General features: G+C 46.4%; 1 protein-coding gene across 1 annotated transcript in view; it reads left to right on the forward strand.

The window, feature by feature from the left end:
* Positions 1 to 21,922, forward strand: part of LTBP1 (latent transforming growth factor beta binding protein 1) — a 343,539-nt gene that overhangs the window by 218,302 nt on the left and 103,315 nt on the right. Inside the window, exons 11-15 of the mRNA XM_068129074.2 lie at positions 5,165 to 5,326; positions 5,912 to 6,052; positions 6,181 to 6,200; positions 6,901 to 6,934; positions 14,711 to 14,803. Of these exons, the coding sequence (XP_067985175.2) occupies positions 5,165 to 5,326; positions 5,912 to 6,052; positions 6,181 to 6,200; positions 6,901 to 6,934; positions 14,711 to 14,803 (450 nt within the window). The remainder of the gene's footprint in view (positions 1 to 5,164; positions 5,327 to 5,911; positions 6,053 to 6,180; positions 6,201 to 6,900; positions 6,935 to 14,710; positions 14,804 to 21,922) is intronic.

A 21,922-nucleotide genomic window follows, 5' to 3' on the forward strand; every position in this document is an offset into this window, starting at 1 on the left:
CAGCCATAAAACACGTAATAAAAACACCTCACCACCACGAAATTAAAAACACCTCACCACCACGAAATTGAAAACACCTCACCACCAAGTAATTTAAAACACCTCACCACCAAGTCATTTAAAACACCTCACCATCAAGTAATTCAAAACACCTCACCACCAAGTAATTTAAAACACCTCACAGCCATAAAACACGGAATAAAAACACCTCACCATCAAGTAATTCAAAACACCTCACCACCAAGTAATTTAAAACACCTCACAGCCATAAAACAAATAATAAAAACACCTCACCATCAAGTAATTCAAAACACCTCACCACCACGAAATTCAAAACACCTCACCACTTCGAAATTCAAAGCACCTCACAGCCATAAAACACGTAATAAAAACACCTCACAGCCACGAAATAAAAAACACCTCACAGCCATAAAACACGTAATAAAAACACCTCACCACCGCAAAATTAAAAACACCTCACAGCCATAAAACACGTAATAAAAACACCTCAGCCACGAAATTAAAAACACTTCACCACCACGAAATTGAAAACACCTCACCACCAAGTAATTTAAAACACCTCACCACCAAGTAATTCAAAACACCTCACCATCAAGTAATTCAAAACACCTCACCACCAAGTAATTTAAAACACCTCACAGCCATAAAACACGTAATAAAAACACCTCACCATCAAGTAATTCAAAACACCTCACCACCAAGTAATTTAAAATACCTCACCACCACGTGATTCAAAACCACCACAATGTTATTACAAACACTTCACAACCACGGAAACAAAAGTTTGAGGGAGTCGTTAAGTGACAACACAGACACTGCCCAGATGTGTAGATATATAGATAAAGTTTTCACGAGCCTCGATCTTGTATACAAAAAAAAAAAAAAAAAAAAAAAAGGACTGTACCCGAGTTGCCGTTTTGTCATGGTTTAAACCAATCTTAATTCAAACAATTATTTTGCACAAATGTATTTGTAATATACGTGATATCACATTTTATAAACAATTGAAATTGAATTATTATTTTTTTTCCCCAAAAACATTCAAAAAAAAAAAAAAAAAAGGAAAATTTTTCAAAACAAATACCCTTAGGACATGCCGACGGGAGAGATATGTGCATTCCAGAAGTTTGGTACGGTTTCACAAAAGTTTGAGAAAGTAGTTCAGTGACAACACAGGACAACACAGACACTGCACAGATATATATATAGATCACCAAGTAATCTATATATATTTAATTTATATATTGTTGCGGATTCGGTGGGTCGGCGCTCCCCTTATCAAGGAGGGGGGGGGGGGGTTAATCCCCTTGTCTTTTAAGCTGGCCGTCCCCCAATCCTGGAAGCTATGACGCTCCTTCCGGTCGGAATTAGCTCGGGTGATTGGTCAATGAAGTCCCAAATACCTACTTACTAACCCGACCGTAAAACAGGGAAATAACTCCCGCTCGAACCTTGGATGGGATGGTAAATGCCGAGCGGTTAGCGATCCGCGATCTGAGCTGTTAGCAATAAAACTACACCCGATCCTGAGCGGTTCCGAAATCGTGCCACAGGTACTCAATTGAAAGAAAGTATGGATGCGATCGGATTAGGAAAACGAAGAAATAACAAGGTGAATTTATTACAAGCCAAAAGAAGAGGAAACGAAAGGAATATACAAGGAGGAAGAAGAAACAAAAGGACACAGGGCAATCTTATCTATACGGTCTTAACTTATAACCCCAGGACAAACGGACACACTCACACGGAATTGTAGTGGTAGGGGAGGAAAGTCCAGGCAGATGGTCAGGCTCTGCGTCTGGTCCCGACTCGTGCCGTGGTGGTGATGGAAGCAGGCCGGCAGCATGCCGCGTGTCGTTGACCACGAGCGGACCTTACAGATATATCGGGGGGGGGGGGGGGGGACTGGGATGCGACGCACAGGATAACCGTATAGGGTGCCAACGCTCTCTCTCTCTTTATTAATGTTCGTCTCAACAAGGCAGTTCGTATCAAAGGGGCACCCTCACGCAGTTGTTCTTGCACGCAGTCCTTCAAGTCCTTCCAAAAGGAGGCCGCCAAATGAAGTCCCCCGCATGAAGTCCGTTACAATCGATGGTTCCCTGTGCAGTCTTCATCAGAATGTGCTCAGTGGCCATGACCTCCGCGCAGTTCGTAAAAGGGCTCCGCGCTTGCGCTTATATAACGCGCTTTGAGATCAATGCGTGCACTTCGAAACCACGCCCACCAGTGAGCTCATCTCAGCTCTGGTTGGTTGGCGAGGGCTCACCGGCTCCGCCCTTGATGGCGAGTTGACAGGGCCATGCCTCATTCTTGTGGTTCCGCCCCCTTTTTCCTCGAGCTTGACCGCATGGCTAATGGCATTTGTTTGAACAAACTTCAGCTCAACGCAGCGAACGCTGCTGGCAAGCGAAGGCGCGTAATAGAATTGGGAGAGAGAGGTTGGAAAGGAAGCGAATGGGGCCTATCTTATTTGATTAATGCAACGCAGATTCAACTATTGGGAACACGGCCTTATCTGACACATAATAAGGAAATAAATGAAATTCCTATGGTGACCTACGTGTTGCATATGGACTAACTATGGGTGCGACCTTTAACCTTTTAAATGATGGAATATTATTTACAAGTATTTACAAAGTGAGGGTTCTAAAAACTGCAACAATATATTGTTACAGTTTTCCTCCGCCCTTTCTACCCTTACCAAGGGGAGATTAAGCCCCTTGTTCTTTCTGGGCCAGCGTAACCGAGACTTGAAATGCCCCTCCCGGGCAATGCAAGGTCGGGTTTCGGGACCGGTCTCGCACGTACCTAAATGCCTGCGCCGCCGCGGAAGCGGGGAATCAAGCCTCGCACGAGCCACGTGTAATTTGGGTACACCGAGCGGATTGCATACCACGTGGTCCGTGCAGTTACCATTAGTATTGGAACCCGATTAGAGCGGTTCTATTCGTACCACGCTTAGTCAATGATGGAAAACACGAGACGGTCGAATAAAGGAAGAACACTATTTAATTACTATTTACACAAGTATGTACAAGTCGGTAGAAAGCAGAGAGACACAGAGCAGCTTTAAGCAGTCTTATATTAACCCCAGACACGGGCCCGATCACACTCACAATGGGAAAATGCAGGTAGGATGGTGTTCTCGCGCTGCCTTGGTTGTCCATGAACGGCTTCGCCCGGCGTGGCTCTCCACGGTCACAGCACGTCCCGCGATGAAGGCAAGCAGGTGGTGGAAGGGACCCTTGTAGCGCATCTCTTGAACAAAGGGCCAGCAGGAAGGTGGGAGGGAATGTACGCGTCTCTTGCCGGCTTGGCGGTTTTCCACAGCGCGTTGAGTTACCGGTGCGCTATCACTCGCGTAACCCAATAGAGGCTCGGCCTCAGGCTCAACCGAGCATCCAATTTGGTAAGAGCGCTTATAACTTAGTTCATGCACGTCTTCTCTCTTGTACAACACTCAACTCTCACAGAACTTGGTGCAGCTCCCCTCTCGCAGAACTTTCAAGCGCCTCCCTTCGCAGAACTCGTAACTCTCTCAACAAGCGCCTCTCCAATAACTCAACGCACAAGCTCACCTCTCCCTGAACTGCTCATAACTCTCAACTCTCAACAAAACCCCGCGCTCATAACTGACTCACATAATTTAGTGCAGCTCCCCTCTCGCAGAACTGCTCAACTCTCATCAAAACCTCGGGCTCATAACTGACCCGAACTGCTCGTGGGGGCTTCGCGCAACGGGTTTTATTGCCACGCCCTTAGCCTTCTCGAATGTTCCAACCATGCCCTGTGACGCATTGCCGCAGCCACTCACTTTGAGCCCTGATTGGCAGCTCGCGCTTACCGTCGGCTTCTCCGCCGCCCTCATTCGGTCTTGTCTCGATTTGCCAAGCCTGCCTCGTGTTAATTCACGCCAAAAAGCCAAAGGCAGCATAAGGAGGATAAGGCAATGGAGGCGGCATTAGGCAATGAAGGACCTACTCTCATTATTCAACTCAACGCAAGACTAACACAGGAAAAGGCCTCTGCTCACACATACTAAGAAATAACTGCACTATCACGAGGCTACATGTTGTTGTGTGACTAAACTATGAGGGGGAAATTTAACCTTTTTTGTACAAACTCAAAACCGCAACAATATATATATATATATATATATATATATATATATATATATATATATATATATATAAATATATATATATATATATATATATATATATATATATATGTATATATATACATACATACTGTTATGTTTATGAGGGCAGAGGGGTAGAGATTACCTTCGAACAGATAGAATTGTATAAAGTAGCATGGTTCCGTGTATTAGTAGGTAGCCAATCTTTAGGTATTAATAAGCAGGGATACGTCAGCTTGTGGATTGTCCTGTTTGAATGTGTACCATACGGCAGGTGGTGCATGGTAATGGATAGTGAGAGATTGAGTGAAGGAAACATGTGTAAAACCTCCCTGTAAACATCCACCGGGTGGCAAGAGAAGAGCAGAGAGGAGCAATGCACATCGTGGTGTGGCTCTGCCATGCTAAGAAAGAGAGGGTAGTGGAGCTATGACCGTCTGTTGAAGGGGGTTGAGCCCAAAAAACCTCGAGGTGTAGTGGGTTATCAAGGGAGACAAGGGAGGAGCTGACAAAAGGCGCAAGAGGATTGTGCTACTTCCTAGGAGAAGGGGGAGGTTTTTGACACGCGGGGCAGGTTTGTGCTAGTTTTGAGTAGAACTGAGAGAGATCTGAGGAGAAATGGTAGTGAGGAGAGTGGTTTTCTGTCTTCTGGAGTGTGCGCTGAGGGGAGCATGTCATACCTTATATTCTCTGGTTATTGTTCTGGTGTCTTCCTGCCATGATGTTAGAGTTTGATTCATTGTATTAGCTAAGTGCAAAGGATGCTTGTTTCTTAATTGTAACTGAGAATAACTTGGAAGATTTAATCTGTAGTTTTATTGACATTGATTAAATATTTTTCTTTGTTGTCTTTGTACAGTATCTACTTTTGTTAAGACCGATGAGATTCTATTAAGACAGGAATACTCCCTTTACCATTGAGTGCTTAATGTAACTTTCCAGGAGGCAGAATCATAATGGTTTTTTTTCCTTTTCTCAATTTGACGTTCCAACTTGTAGCGAACAAAGCCTTGGAGAAGACCAAAGATGTTTGCTATCGTACCATGGATGGAGCACTGTGCACCAACCCCATAGCGAAGCCTATATCCAAACCTGTGTGCTGTTGCACAGTTGGACAGGCCTGGGGCTCCAAGTGTGAGCGCTGCCCTTCTGAGAACTCAAGTACGTTGTGCCATTGAGTCTGTAGATAATTTAAAATGCGAATGAGTTTCTTTGTTTTTAAACATGAATTGTTAATAAACATCTTTTTATGGTGTATTTTAATGTAATTTTATTTGGGAAGGCAAGGGTCGGATAATTTTCAGGCCTTCGTAGCAATAAAAATTAAACGGAACATGTTTTTTCATGAAAATATGATCAAAGGAGCGAAGTGCAAGAACAGTAGGAAACGCAAGAGGAAGTTTGGTTTTTTTTCATTTTTGTGTTCGAATTAAATATTTTTTGGGGGATGGGTGTTGTTTCCTCAGCTGGTCTGTTTGTGCTTCGATGGCTGCTGACGGTTTTCCCTCTGCTATTCACAGCCTGACAATGTTTTGCTTGACGTTTTGAAGCCTGATGATGTTATCTTCTCTGTTCATCAGTATCGGTTCCACTGTTTTTTGTAATTAATTAATTGTTTTGTAATTAATGTTGTAATTTCCCCTAATATACATATGATGGTACACTTTCAGCCTCATGATGGAAGCCCTCCCGTCACCCTTATGTGTATGCCGAGACCTTGATGAGTTTACATTTGTTTCTCCACAGAGCACTACTGGGAGATCTGTCCTGCAGGCAAAGGGATTGTTTATGAATGGGCAATCCACACTACGACAATAGAGAATATCACCACGTGGCTTCCTGTACTTGTGCCTACTCCGAATTTTCTTTCTCCACCAACAACACCTCGTAAGTTCATCGTCCGAATGTTGCGGTGCTGTTGTTTTAGTGCTCTAAAAATGAAAAGTATGAAATGCAACAAGTCTATGGATTTTGGTCAATTTCTCACATGTATTTTTTATTTTTCTTCTTTTTAGCAAGACCAACAATCCAGGAAGTGAGTACACATTACATTCCTTATTTTTGTCTCCACTGTTTCCCAGTTTCCTGTCTGATTTTTCTCTCTTTTCATTCCACTTCATTTACTCTTATTTAATCCTTAAACCCAAATATATTTAGCCCCATCTGGGCGTCATCCCGAATGTTGGCTTACGTTTAGGATGCTGTCCGTCTTTCCATTTGTCTGTCGGTGTTTCCGTCTGGATCTTCTCTTGTAAAATGACTGGATGCATTTATTTCATAATCGGCACATGTATGCAATAATATCTGGGCAGGGAGCGTATCAAATTATTTTGGGATTGAAGCCAATTTGGAATTTGGGCAATTAATAAAGGGATTGTATATATGCTTTAGGAGCCATTATTTATTTATATACACTTTACCATCACCACTACCCACAAAACAACTCGGATATACAGTATACACACACATATATATATATATACTTTAACATCTCAACGACCTACATACCACCTTGAATTATTTATTTATATATACTTTACCATCTTTACTATCAACACAGCATTTTGAATTTATTTATTAATGTAACTTTTACCTTTATACTGCACAACCTTTATTTATTTATTTGAATGTCAAATCGATGAATTACATTTGTAAGGTGCAGTTGGGGGCTTTGTCCCCGATGAGGACTTGCATTCTTGTCACTAATATTGTGAAATCATGTTTGTCCACAATAGGTTTCACGAACAACAAACCGGTTAGTGTTTCGAAGTAAGTGTTTCTTTTATATTCATTTTTGGTGCTGGTTGTTTTCTTTCAATGGTGTTTCCCTCTGTGTATAATTTTAAAAGACAGTATGATCTGGTATCAGCAACATTATACATAATGCTATTTTACTGGTGAAGTAATTCCATTGACTGATGATGCTCATGACATCGCTATGAGTTATGGTGAACAATGCACATATGCTATTTGACCAATGTTTCCGTATCAACAACATTTTCCTTGTTACCCTCGCCTGAGTAGAGGGTATTGCATTTGAGTCCGTTTGTCTGTTTGTTACTTGCTGGAAAAGATTCCGGCAAGTATGTTGATCTGTTCGTTTGTCTGTCTGTTTGTCTATTTGCAGCACTACGTCTGCACCGTTGCACGTAGAATCGCCAAACTTTGCACACGTATTTGTCTTGCCCTCTAATATACTGTGCCCAATTGATGACGTCATCGGTCACGTGGTTCGGCCGCCATCTTGGAAAGACTTTGCAGCTCTCTATCTCCGAAAGTCCTGAATATAAATAATTGAGACATGGCTCATTGTAAAGAACTCTCCATGGGGAATAAAATATGTTAATGATGAGGTCATCAGTCACGTGGTTCTGCCGCCATCTTGGAAAAACCGAAAAAATTTGCACCTCTATATCTCCAAAAGTGCTGAAACGAAAAAATTGAGATGGGGCTCATTGTAAAGAACTCTCCATGGGGAATAAAATATGTTAATGATGACGTCATCGGTCACATGGTTCGGCCGCCATATTGGAAAAACCGAAAAACTTAGCACCTCTATATCTCCGAAAGTGGTGAATATAAAAAATTGAGACATGGCTCATTGTAGACATGGCTCATCTGCATCTGCATTGAGACATGGCATGAGACATGACATGGCATGGCTCTTTTGCATCTGCGCATGCTCAAGATTGGAGGTCACGTTTTTTCGAAGCTGCCCCGTGCGCTCATGTTTGCGAAGTTAAGTAATTTTTCACAATTGTGTTTTTGTCGAGACTGTATCTATCTTTCGGTGTGTTTACCTATAGTGTGTCTTTAGGAAGATTTTCGGTGTTAATTTTTCATACATGTATACTAAATCGTCGGTTAATTCGTGTCGCATATTCTGAGGCCTAGTACTAGTACTAGTAGGCTGAGGCTACCGTCTCCGACCTTGTGGCTTTGTTTTCTCTCAATGCGGTTTATTGATTGCACTGCAATTACTTTCGTTCTCTGTTTTGTCCCAGTCGTACACCCCATACTTCATTGTTTAATATCTCAACTCAAACAAACAAAAAAAATAATAATAATAATATTTCCTTCTCAGTTCTTATTCATTTATTTGTTGTCCTTATTTGTTCATTCGTTCTTCGTTCACGTTGTTCGTGATCACGTGATCACGTTGTTAAAGATGTTTCAACTTTCCCCTGAACAACTGTTTTCTGTCATATATTATAACACCTTTTTCTTCTTCTCCTATAAAAGGATGCTTTCGACTTGCTCACCAAATCAGTTCATTCCAAAAAAAAATACCATCTCTTACAGTTCCTTTTTTCTACATTCCCGAAACTCTCCAGCACTTCACCCCTCCTTCAGCATCCTCAAACGTATTTTTGACTCGAAGGTCTCAAACTCATTTTGCAAGAAATGTTCGTTTCCCATTAATCGTACATTTTTCAAAATCCAATCTCACCTCTCCCCTCCAAATCTTCCCCATCCCCCCTTCCCTGCAAAACTTCCCTATACCCCCTCCCCTCCAAAACTTCCCATCACCCCTCCCCTCCAAATCTACCCCCTTACCCCTCCCCTCCAAATCTTCCCCTTCACCCATCTCTTTCAAGTATTCCCCCTTGCCCCTCCCCTCCAAATCTTCCCCATCACCCATCTATTTCAAATCTTCCCCCTTGCCCCTCCCCTCCAAATCTTCCCCATCACCCCTTCCCTCCAAAACTTCCCAATCACCCCGTCCCTCCAAAACTTCCCCATCTCCCCTCCCCTCCAAATCTACCCCCTTGCCCCTCTCCTCCAAATCTTCCCCATCACCCATCTCTTTCAAATCTTCCACCTTGCCCCTCCCCTCCAAATCTTCCCCATCACCCGTCCCTTTCAAATCTTCCCCCTTTCCCCTCCCCTCCAAATCTTCCCCATCACCCCTTCCCTCCAAAACGTCCCCATCACCCCTTCCCTCCAAAACTTCCCCATCACCCCTCCCCTCCAAATCTTCCCCATCACCCATCTCTTTCAAATATTCCCCCTTGCCCCTCCCCTCCAAATCTTCCCCATCACCCATCCCTTTCAAATCTCCCCCCTTGCCCCTTCCCTCCCCTCCCTCCCAAACTCCCCCCACACCCCTCCCCTCCAAGACTCTCCCTCGCTCCTCCCCTCCTAGACTCCCCTCTCACCCCTCCTCCTCAAAGCGTCCTCCCCGCTTCTTCCCCCTTCCAACTTTCACCTTCATCTCCCCCAACCTTCTGCCTCGCACACTCCCCCTCCTCAAATAACACCTCACTGTTCCTCAGTGCCTCACCCAATCTCCATCAAACCTTTTGTCCACCCCATTCTTCCCTTTCTCCAAGCTATTCTGAAATCTCTGACACACCTCCAACAGCTCTCCCTACCTCTTCCTACTCTTCCACATCTTAACCTACCCCACCCCCCCCTGTTCTGTATCTGATGCTCCCCCTTCCTCTTCATTAACGGTATGGACCTCAAACATCCGGGGCCTTCGCTCAAACTTGACTGATCTCTCCATACACGTTGCTTCTGACAAACCAGATGTGATCTGCTTAACAGAAACTTTCCTCCTTCATGATGTCTCTGATTCCTTGGTATCTCTCCCAGGTTACTCCCTCCTCCGGTATGATAGACCTGACCCTCGTCCTGGAGGTGGGGTTGCTATCTTTATAAAAAAAACTCTCTTCCTCACTCACCCTGCACTGCGCTCTCTCCACCTCACCCCCAGGAATACCTTTGGCTACGGTTTCCCCTTCACTCCCATCTTTTGTTCATATGTGTGTTGTACCGTCCACCAAACAGTGATGACTCCATCGACATCTCGCTGTCTGATAATATGGACCAACTTCTTTCTACCCATCCCAACTCTCTCTTCCTCATATGTGGTGATTTCAATTGTCACCATGCCAGTTGGCTGGGTGTGAGCACCTCTCGCACCAGCCATGGCTCTTCAGCAAAGGACTTCTGCGACTCCCTGGGACTGACACAATCTGTCAATTTCCCGACCCGGATCTCAGTCAACGGAGAATCTTCTCTTCTGGACTTGGTTATGACTAACTTCCCTGAAAATGTCTGCTGCTCTTCTTCTGCTCCAATCGGCTCATCTGATCATGTGCTTGTCAAAGTGGACATCTCTCTGACCATTCTCAGAGAGCCTCCTCAGCGTCTACGAGTCCGGCATTTCACTCAGGCCAACTGGCACGGTCTTCAAGCAGCCATCAATCATCTGGACTGGTCTCCCATCTCTACCGCCTCTGACATCAACTCATCCTGGGAATTCTTCCAAAGTAAATTGTTCTCTCTCATGCACAGATTTATCCCATCTCGTCTTCAGTTGTCATACCCTTCCTCCCGTCCATGGTACACGGAATCTTGTGGTGAGGCTGTTGCCCAGAAACAACTTGCTTTCGTCTCCTGGAAAGCAAATCCAACGGGAGGAAATCTCATTTCCTTTCACAAAGCCCGAAACAAGTGTGTGTCCACCCTCAGGAGAGCCAGGAAACTATATCTCTCCGTTCTCAAGACCGAACTCTCTTATCTGTCTCCCTCTTCCAAATCCTGGTGGTGTCTGGTCAAATCTGTTTCTGGTGTTTGTTCCCCCTCCATCCCCTCCATCACCTCAAACGGCTTAACGGCCGACTCCGCACGTGAAAAAGCTGAATGCCTCAACTCTGTGTTTGCCTCTAAATCTTGTGTCCCAAACCCATCCCTCTCTGTACCCACCGTACCCAGTCGTACCCAGCTGCTCCTGGACTCTGTGTCCTTTCCTCCTGACAAGCTGGAAAAGTTTATGTCAACCCTCGACTGTGATTCTGCAACTGGTCCTGACGGCATCAGCCCACGGGTCCTAAAATCGTGTTCTTCTGCTCTTTCACTCCCTCTCTCTGTTCTCTTCACCCTCTCTTTTGCTCAAGGTCATCTGCCATCTCCCTGGAAATCAGCCAACATCACCGCTTTGCACAAAAAAGGTGCAAAAACAGATCCTAGCAACTACTGACCAATCAGCCTTCTCCCAATTATCAGCAAAGTCATGGAATCCATCATTGCTTCAGATATGAAATCTTTCCTCTTCTCCAATGGCTTGATCTCTGACCATCAATTTGGTTTCAGACCTGGTCACTCTACACTGGACATGCTGCTTCTGCTTTGTCAACAATGGACGGAGGTCCTCAATGCCAAACAGGAAATTAGAGCTGTCTCCCTTGACATATCACGTGCCTTCTATACGGTCTGGCACCCCGCTCTGCTCACCAAACTCTCCTCCTTTGGTATCCTTGGAAATCTCCACGCATGGCTGGCGGACTTCCTCTCTAGTCGTAGTCAACGTGTGGCCCTGAATGGGTTTCTCTCATCTCCTCTTCCCATTCATGCTGGAGTTCCCAAAGGCAGTGTCCTGGGCCCTGTGCTTTTTCTGGTCTTCATCAATGATCTCTCTGACTCTTGAAAATCCTCTCTATCTCTTTGCTGACGACTCGACTCTCTGTCGCTCCATTCCTCATCCCTCAGATCGGCAGTCTGCAGCCTCCTCACTTTCTGCAGACCTGGTCAAAATCACAGACTGGGCAAACAAGTGGAACATGTCTTTCAATCCTAACAAATCTCACACTCTTACGATGTCTCTCCGAAAAGACTGACTGGACAACCCTCCCATCCACTTTCTGAATAATCCTCTCCAAGAAGTTCTGTCACTCAAGCTTTTGGGTCTCACTATCTGCCATGATCTTTCCTGGGAAAACCACATTTCAAATCTGGCCACCAAAGCCAGTCGCCGACTGGGCATCCTCCGTCGTGCGAAGTCCTTCCTTGGCACACCTGAGCTCCTCACCACATACAAGGCTTTCATCTGCAGCTCAATGGAATACTGCTCTCCCCTCTGGGCTGGTGCTCCTGCCTCACACCTAGCTCGTCTTCACGCTGTTGAAACCAAAGCGTTCAGAATCATTGGAATCTCCAGTGATGAAGCTATCTCCTAGGGCCTTTCCACTTACTCACCGCAGGCAGGTTGATGGTCTTTCCGTCTTCTACCGACTCCTCTCCGGCCTTGCTCCCCCATCCAAAACCATCGTGCTCGCATGATCCAACACTTTCTTGCTGACCATGGTGTACTGGTGTAGAGCATGTGGAGTGGCCTGCCATGTCCCCGGATCTGAATCCGATAGAGAACTTGTGGGCAGAATTAACGCGTCAAATCGACCACTTGGACCAGCAGCTGACCTCTGTGCGTGAATTGCAGCAGGCTATTGTTACTGCATGTTAAGCGATTCCTGTCCAAACCTTGGCAAATCTCGTGAACAGCATGCCTCAACGTGTACGTGCTCTCCTGAATGCTTGTGGGGGTTACACGAAATACTTAACTGTAATTTTACTGTCCGTAATCCCAGTCGTAATTTCACGTTTGTTTTTGTTTAAAAAAAATTTGGGTAATGTGCAAAATAAAGAGATACTTCTGGAAAACGTACAGAAGTTTAACACAGTACTGTCCATGAATTGATTTCGATATCAGTTTACATAACTTTCAAGGATCAATTTATTTGTTTCGAAATGTCAAATGTGGTTTTTGTTTCTTGGTCACATTAACAAAATATAGAATAATTTCAACATAATTCCAATGAACTTTTGGTTCTAAGACATCTTGAAAAGTAAGTTCACCCCCACAAAAAAATATTCCATGTTAAATGCCAAGTCTGTGTGTATATATATATATATATATATATATATATATATATATATATATATATATATATATAAATATATATATATATATATATATATCCCTCATCCCAGTCGTGCTCACGCATGCCCCTGCTTTCAGATATTTAAATGCAACTCTTGTCGAAATCCACACATCTTCAGTTTTGCCTCCAATATCCTTCAACTCTCCTCAATGCAACGTATTCCAAGCCCCCTCTGCATTGCTCTCCGTATTTTATAGTAAAACAGGTGACTTAGGTAAATTTTGCCAGCCATGCTGATCAGAAGTTAGAATATCTAACCCGGCCAGATGGGTGTTGTTCTCTCACCCAGACCTTTCAAAACGTTGTGTCACTTTTCCTCCCCACCTATCTTCCTGCAACATTGAAATCAATGAAATGTCCTGGGTGTGGTGAACACCAGAATGTCTACTCTCTTTTCAGCCTCAATAGTTTTTCTCTTGAACTTTTTATGCAGCTGGCATAAAACAAGGAATGCTATTTTCTGCATTTTATATGTAATTGCCTTCTAGTCACTGCGTGTTAAGATCAAGATGAAAGACGAGAGACAAACAAAGTCTACCATGACCTAATTCAGCAAACACATGAACAAATAACATCAAGTAAAATCTATACATCTACACGCTGTAATGCTGTGTAACCAACAGAAGTCAAACGTTCAACACAGGTTTAATGACACAAAAGGTTCAGCATTCCAATATGCCTCCAATCCCTGCCATCTCTGACCTTGATGCCTCTCCAGTTCCCAGTTCTCAAGTTAACTACTTCAAATCCTTCCTCGGGAACTCTTTTATACAAATAAATGAGCTACAGCACTTAAACCAGGACATAATACATCCTTAATATCTACCCCTCTACAAGCAACTATCGGGGACACCTCTCTGCGGTGGTTGTACCCCCAACGCAAGTCTGGGGCCAAATCTTCCCCATTCTTCCCTGCTGTCTGGATTTGTCAGGGCATCGCAGTGATGATCAGAGTGCCGATCGGTACCCATGGACTGGCCCTTTCCCTCTTATCTCTGTCTTTTCTTCTTCTTTTTTTTCTTCTTTTTTCTTTTCTCTCTCTCTCTCTCTCTCTCTCTCTCTCTCTCTTTCTCTTTCTCTTTCTCTTTCTCTTTCTCTTTCTCTTTCTCTTTCTCTTTCTCTTTCCCTTTCCCTTTCCCTTTCCCTTTCCCTTTCCCTCTCTCTCGCTCTCGCTCTCTATCATGGCCCTGACTTTGTGAAGGGGGGGGGGGGGACATCATCCTCGATGCAGGGGATCTCTGGGTCGCACCTGCGAGATTGATTGGCTGTCTCTGTGCCACAAGCTTGTTCAAGAGAAATATCCATGGATATCAACAACAACACCAACCCCTCTACCCTCAGTCTTCTCCTACCTCCCATAGCTCACAACACATTTGCTAATCTATTAAACTGTGAAAAATCTAAACTTCTTCATCTTAAAAAAATGGGAATATGAGGGTGATTCCTGAGTCCCGATTATTCTTGTTTAAATGGGTCATCATGCACTCATTTGGACACAGGCTAGCCATTGTATATCCTTTTGGTAGTTGATTGATCATATGATTTGCTTTCCCAAAACAATTGACATAATTCTTAAAAATTGTTTTATGAAAAGAAAATGATCACGTCATTAACAACTCTTTGTTTTGATGTTTCATGGAAATAAAGGTTTTGCTTCAACTACACAGCCAAACAATGTGGTTTTGTTTTAAATGCACTGTTTCCAGGAGCAATGCCCTAAATTCCTCTCAATAATGTTTGCTACCATGAGGAATGTGCTTAATTTGCTATAATTACGTTAAATCTGCTCACAATTTGTTTCCTATTTTCTCTTGTTCAGAACCCATTACAACGACGTCCACTCCAATAAACATTCATCCGAATGTCGACACAAGTGTCGAGGCACATGGAATTGGAGATCCGCGGGAATCAGGTAAGGAGTTAAAAAGGAACTTCTATCACGCATACCTGTATAAATGAAAATATCAAGATAATTAAAAAAAAATACATGATGCAAAACAATGCAGTGGATTCTCACCAATGGGAATAGATATTGTTGCGAATATGGAATTTGGCCTCCATATCCGCTTGTAAATATTCCCCTATTTTCTCCAATACTCCCCAACTTTCCCCAATCCCCCATTCCCTAGTCCCATTGCATGTAAATAACAATCAGTAGAGCCGACCTTCCCCTTATTCCCCCATTAAATGTCGTGCCCAGGTCCACCGCACCACACGTAGACAACTTTCGGACATCTTCCTAGTTATTCTTAATCTATGTCAGTTAAGGCCTCGTTTCCATTAATTATGACTCTTCGTTGCACCAGAATGTGATTATATGGCATCAGTAGTGAGTTTAGGACCTTTCCCATACCTCCTCCCATCTTCTTCCCCAAACAACAACAATAACAACAACTACAACAACAATTACAACAACAACAGAGGAGATGGCGGCGGAGCGGGGGAGGATGCGTCCTCACACCGGCTCGATTAGCGCCATTGACCACGCGCTCCACGGGGTTACCACGAAGGGGCTCCTTGTCAGCTCCTCGTCAAGGGCGGAGCCTGGTAAACCCCCCGCACGCACCCAATGAGAAGCAACGTGCCGATTCCACGAGGCGGAGCTAACGAGCCGAGGGCGTGTCACTCCCCGCCGGATATACGCGGCCACGGGCCGGATGTGACGAGAGATTCGCCCCCAGCTGGAGAAAGACGGACCTGCGAGCGCTGAAACAGATGCGCCTCAGCTTGGAGAAAGAACGTCGCCTTCCGAGCGCTGTGACCTCCCTGCATCTCTGGACCGGACCGAGTCGATTCTGCTTTGAGCCAAGAGTGCACCTTGAGCCATCGCTATCTGCCTTTCCTAGCCATCAAACCCCGTGTGAGTCAGCGTTGTCCCGTTTATCTGTCGTCTGTCTAGGGTTAATATAAGAGTGTGTCTAAGTGCCTGTCTTTCTATGCTGTCCCTCTTGTAGTTGTAATCTAACCTTCCGCCTTAATATAACCTCCTCCGGAGGTCTTGAGAACTGAACCCCTGGTGTCGTATTGTGTCATTATAACCCAGCCGGGTGTCTTCTTTTTCTTATTGAGCCAGCGTAGCGCGACTTCGTCAACGTCGAGTATAGTCGGGTAATTTGTGCGGACACGACGGCCATTCCGCTCGGCCCACCTTAACATCAAAGTCGTGTCTGTAACAATTGGTGTCAGGAGTGGGATTCGAACCTGGGACTAAATTTATTTAGCCCAAATTTTGGACACCAATTGTGTTAGTACTGTAACAATTGGTGTCGAGGAGTGAGATTCGGACCCGGGACTAAATTAGTTAGGCCCAAATTTTGGGAGGGAAAATCGATTCGGAGCGCGTACTGCGCTCGACGAAATTATAACGAAAAAAAAAAATTGGATTTGTTTTACGAAACTCGAATTTTGCAAGTCGCGCTATGGCGGATCAAGACGGCTGGGGTCCGGTAGGGGAGAGTGAAGCAGGGTCGGTCCAGGACCAAATTGAGGGACATGAGGAGAGCGAAGCAGTGAGGGCGGCAGGTTCGCAAAATAGCGCCGTCACGCACGAAGTAGCGGGCGCGCAAAATGGCGCGCTCGCTCACGTGGTTGAAGGGTCCCAAAATAGCGGCGCCGCGGAGGGCGAGCCTGCGGTGGCGGCTGGGGACGCTGGGCAAACCGGGTTTGACCTCAGATTATTCTTGACCCAACTGAATGCAAAAATGGATAGGATGGAGGGCCAAATGAGGGTTGATAGTGGGCGATTAGAGGGCCAAATGGGGGTAATGAGGGACGAAGCGAGGGCTCGGAGTGAGCAATTGGGGGTAATGAGGGACGAAGCGAGGGCTCAGAGTGAGCAAATGGGGGTAATGAGGGACGAAGCGAGGGGTACCAGTGAGGGGTTAGACAATAATTTTGAGGAGTTAGACAAGAAATTTGGGAAGATAGACAATAATTTTGAGGGGTTAGACAACGGGATAAAAGAAGTGAAAAATGGGTTAATGGGGGTAGAAAATAGAATGGCTGCCCAGGAGAATCAGATAGAGGGAGTGAAAAATGGGTTAGAGGGGTTAGAAAACAGTATGGAATGCAAATTGAGGGACATGAGGGACCAAGCGGAAAGGGAAGTTAAACAAATGGAGCAGCAGATAGAGGGGGTCAGAATGGGGGTAGAAACCAAACTGGATGCTCACAGGGAGGAAATGGAGCAGATGAGGGTGGCATCTGGGCAGGAGATGCAAGTGATGGGAGAGGAGATCAGAAGAGGAGTGAGTGAGGAGGTCGGAGGAGTGCGCGAGGAGGTGAGGCACTGTAAGGAGCACATGGAGAAGGAGGTGAGAAAGGGGACTGTAAAGTTACAAGGGGGCATAGAGGACCTGACGCAGGAGGTGGAGCAGCTGACGGTGGGACAGACGGAGTTAGTGGAGCAGGTTCAAAGGAACACTGCGGTATTAGGAGGTTTAAAAGCGACACAAAACGACATAAAAAACGACTTGATAGCGACAAAGAGGGAATGTCAGATGGTACGTGAGGGACTGACAACGAGGTTGGACGAGGTGATAGAGGTAATGGAGACGAAGGACCGGCAGGTGAGGACGCACCTGGAAACGGTCAAGGTAGCCTTAGAGGATGAGCTTGAGGAGACGTACCGGGGAATAAAAGAGGTGAAGCACAAATTAGAAGAAGTGGAAGAAGGGATGAGCGAAATTAAGAAGCGACGGAGAGGGGATAAGAAAGAGATAAAAGAGGAGATAAAAGAATTGGTCCAAAGTCTGTGTTTGGATCGTGATGATGTGCTCATTAACCGGATGAGGGATTCGCAGGTGATGGAGGAGAAGCGAAGAGGAAGAGGACCCGGTGTAAGTGGTGACCAATATGGTCGTGCGTATGATGCGCCAGGGGATTTAAGAAGCTTGGGGGTCGAGATAGACCCGGGTGTTCGTGAGAGGCCGTTGGTGAAGTGTGCGACAGGTCTGGTGTGCGAAAAAGGAGGTGTGCGAGAAAGTCCGACTCTGGGGTGTGTGAGGAAAAAGTGCGTGCCAAGGAGTGAGTGTGCTGGCGAGAGTGAGTCGGTCGTAGCGCGTGTGCGAGGGGGCACATGGAAGCGCGGTGTGGTGAGTGTTACAGAGGATGTGACGGGAGAGTGTGCGCGAGGAAGGTGTGTGACGGACAGGTGCATGGGGAAAGAGTGCGCTGTCAAAGGCAAGGAAGAATGCACACCTGTGGTGAGTGTTACAGAGGGTGTGACGGGAGAGTGTGCGCGAGGAAGGTGTGTGACGGACAGGTGCATGGGGAAAGAGTGCGCTGTCAAAGGCAAGGAAGAATGCACAGCTGTGGTGAGTGTTACAGAGGGTGTAACGGGAGAGTGTGCGCGAGAAAGGTGTGTGACGGACAGGTGCATGAGGAAAGAGTGTGCTGTCAAGAGTAAGGGTGAGTGCGCTGTCAGGAATGGAGGTGAAAGTAGTGAGAGTGACATGGAGCGTGAGTTAGTTGTGACAGGTGAGCGAGGATGTACACCTGGGATGGAAGGATGCACACCTGGAATGGTAGAGCGTGAGTGGGAATGCACGCTGGAGTTGGTGGTGAGGCACGTGGTTGGGTGTGCGAATGAGAGCACACCTGTGATTGTCACAGAGGAGGTGACCGAGGAGGGGGCGCGAAGAGGTGTATTGGTGAGGTGTGCTACCAACGAGTGTGTGCCAAAGTGTTCGGTGGTCAGGTGTGTGACCAAGGCGGTGAGTGGAATGGGTGTACCTGGGTGTGTAAGGAACGGTACGAGGGGCATGGAAACGGCTGGATGTGTGAGCAAGGAACGGGCTGCGGGGTGTAAGCATGCAGGTGAAGCATCGACGTTAGACGGGATAGAGTTTAGAACGACTTATAGCCGAATCGGGCCCTCGGTGCGTGCTGGGCCTCGCTTTGAACGGCCGCGTCTGTGCTCCACTAGGCGGAGCGGGCGGCCCGAGAGAAAGAGTCGTCATGGCGACCACTTTTTGGTGAGACGTGCCGGCAGGTCGAGATCGGGGCATTGGATGGCTCCGTGCCGAGATGGTGCGTGGGATCTCGGCCCGGGTAAACCTCCTTCCCTGCACCGAATGCGGGACGCACCCAGCCGCTGGCACAAAACAACCAGCATCCATTGCTTGGCTTTACGAAGCCGGGCTTTGGACAGGGATTGGCGCACCGAGAGGTATTAGTGAGTAGACTGGGTGATGAGGTTAGTGTTTTGGACCCAAAATTAGAGAAAAACAAAATTTGATGATTGGCAAGGGATTGGCAGTAGTGATTGGCAGATGGGCAGTGATTGGCAAATTTTTAATTTGTTGAAATTTGATGTGCAAAATTGGTAGTGAGAGACCCCCGATGTGGTGGGATGGCAAATCCACCATCCTTCCCATGTGGGGGGCAAAGGAGCACTAGGTTTATGGGGTGTATGGCAGTGAAAACTAGCCCGGGTGGGTTAGGATATATGGTGTGTAGGGATCTAGCGAAGATTGACATTAGGTGACGTTAAGTTTAGTTAGTGACTGATACCTGTAGTGGGGACGCAGGTAGATTAGTATGGATGATAATGACGTGGGAGCGCAATAGTTTAAAGGGACGACTGGGAAGCGCAAGTTTCAGAAGGGAGTAGTTAGCTGAGATGATGCCGTGTGTGTGAGAATTGAACAGGTGTGATTGCACAGGTGTGCAACTGGACAGGTGTGTGGAGCAGTGTATGAGTAGTGAGTGTGTGGATCAGCGCGAATGCGCTTGGGGAGAGAAGGGTGCAGGTGGCACCAGGTGTGAGAGCACAGGTGTGCAGGTACAGGTGTGTGGAGAGAGTTGGAGTGAGTGGTACGGAGTGGTGTGCATGGTGCGAAGGTGTGGATGGGGGAAGAGTGGACCCCTTTCACGGATACCCGGGGCGGGTAGTGTAAGTGTTAGGTAGAGGGTGCAGGTAAATTGTGGTTGGATATTGGCATTTGTGGTGCGGTTGCAGAATGGTGTTGTGGATGGGTGCATTAGTGTTGTGGAAATGGCTGGGCGTGTAGCCTGTTAGTGTGTGTAGTTGGTTGGGCACTCCACCACTGTGAGGATGTCGGCCAGGTGAGGCCGCAGGTGGGCTCTGGGAGCCGGTAGTTGTGAGTGGGTGCCTGAGGATCCCGGGTGTGGATCGGGCAGCCCAGTGCCAGAGAGGGCACCGAGTGGGGAGAGAGCCAAAGGGCCTTCCCCAGGTAGTTAGGTTAGGGTAAGGAGCAGGTAAGCTCGGAGGCAACTGCAGTGGTGGAGGTGTGCAGGTGGGTAGACCCACTGGGAGAGGTACACGTCGCAGCCCAGAAATTGTACGAGGGCACCGGGAGATAAATCGGGGGAGTGAGACCCCAAATTGAAGAGCACCACAGTTTGGCCAATGGGAATTGGTTTTTAGAACCCATAGTGTAAGAGGGCCAATGGTTTGGCCGGAGGAAGACCCCGGGTAGTGTAAAGTTGTTAAAGTCATTTAGGAAATAGTTAGGATTGATGAACCTGTCGCACCATACGCAGCCACTTACCTGTGGTGATGATGATGACTCCACACCTGTGTTTTCTTTGTTTTGTGCAGGAAATGAGATTGCTGTGAGGATTTGTGAGACGCATCACGACGTGGATGAGACATTGGGGTGATTCCATCTCTCCCTCCCTAGGAGGGACTGATGATGAATTGGTAATGGCAAATTTTGATGTTGAGTTGAAAATGGCAAATTTTGATGAGAGTTGAAAATGGCAAATTTGATTGGTTAGGAGGGAGAGAAGACGAATTTGGTTTATGGGAGGAACGGGGAAGACAGTAGGGATGTTTGTTGATTTGTAAAGTAGATGTTTATGGGTAGTGTTGTGTTTTGTGGATGCAGTAAGGGGTAAGGGAGGGGCCATGTAGGTTACCTGGTGGGGGGGGGGCGTACGATAGGAACGTACCTGTCTCACCTGGTTCCCATGTGCCCCCAGTGTGCATTACCTTATATTGCGTGCACTTTTGCGCCCTTACCACCTTACTCACTTGTCTGCTTCTTTTGTCTCCCACCTCCGAGGATCTGGCTTTGGGGTAGAGAGAGAGGAAAGAGAGGTGCTGGCTGCGCAGTTGTGGGCCTGCACTTTCGCTGTTTGCTGCCGGGATCGATACACCATATGGACCGCAATGTTTGTGGCCACCCACAATGGACCGCAGTTCGTTTGCGGCCAAGCACCACCCGGGGATGGACCTATGGGTCAACGTGGCACCTATGCCATACAGGTGAACCACTTTTAGTTGACACCAAGTGCACCACAAGAAGAGCAAGAGACACCTGCAGGGTTAGGGGTTGTCGAATTTATTTTTATTCCAATGAACAATGGTGACTGCACCGATTGGTGGTGGGGTGGTGCTGTTGATGCTCGGAAAGGGTGCTCTGCACGTTATTAAAGGCCGTCGGCCACAGAGCACTCGTGGGTTGGTGTATCGATGCTGGCAAGCGCGCTCTCTCTATGCATAACATCTGCATGTGTTCCTCCAAAAACAGGTCCTGGATCGTAGTGTAAATAGCAGCGTAGTCTTGTAAATAATGCTCCCTACCGGCTGTATGTTTAGTTTGAGAATTCTTTCCGGATTCGGTTATCCTGTGGGTGTGTTTCTGTGAGGAGAAGGGTGCAACGTCGCAGGGGGACATATTTACTCATTTGTGAATATCTGTAAAACTGTCGCACTCAGGGTAGAGTTAATAGTAGAGGGAACTACATTGCGTGCCACACTAAAGTAGGTAAAAATTTATCGGGTCGGGACGCCCCGAGGGTAGAGAAGGGTGCAATGTTGCGAATATGGAATTTGGCCTCCATATCCGCTTGTAAATATTCCCCTATTTTCTCCAATACTCCCCAACTTTCCCCAATCCCCCATTCCCTAGTCCCATTGCATGTAAATAACAATCAGTAGAGCCGACCTTCCCCTTATTCCCCCATTAAATGTCGTGCCCAGGTCCACCGCACCACACGTAGACAACTTTCGGACATCTTCCTAGTTATTCTTAATCTATGTCAGTTAAGGCCTCGTTTCCAT

Source organism: Myxine glutinosa, chromosome 9 (genome assembly GCF_964187855.1).
Source record: "Myxine glutinosa chromosome 9, kmMyxGlut1.1, whole genome shotgun sequence".
Taxonomy (NCBI): domain Eukaryota; kingdom Metazoa; phylum Chordata; class Myxini; order Myxiniformes; family Myxinidae; genus Myxine; species Myxine glutinosa.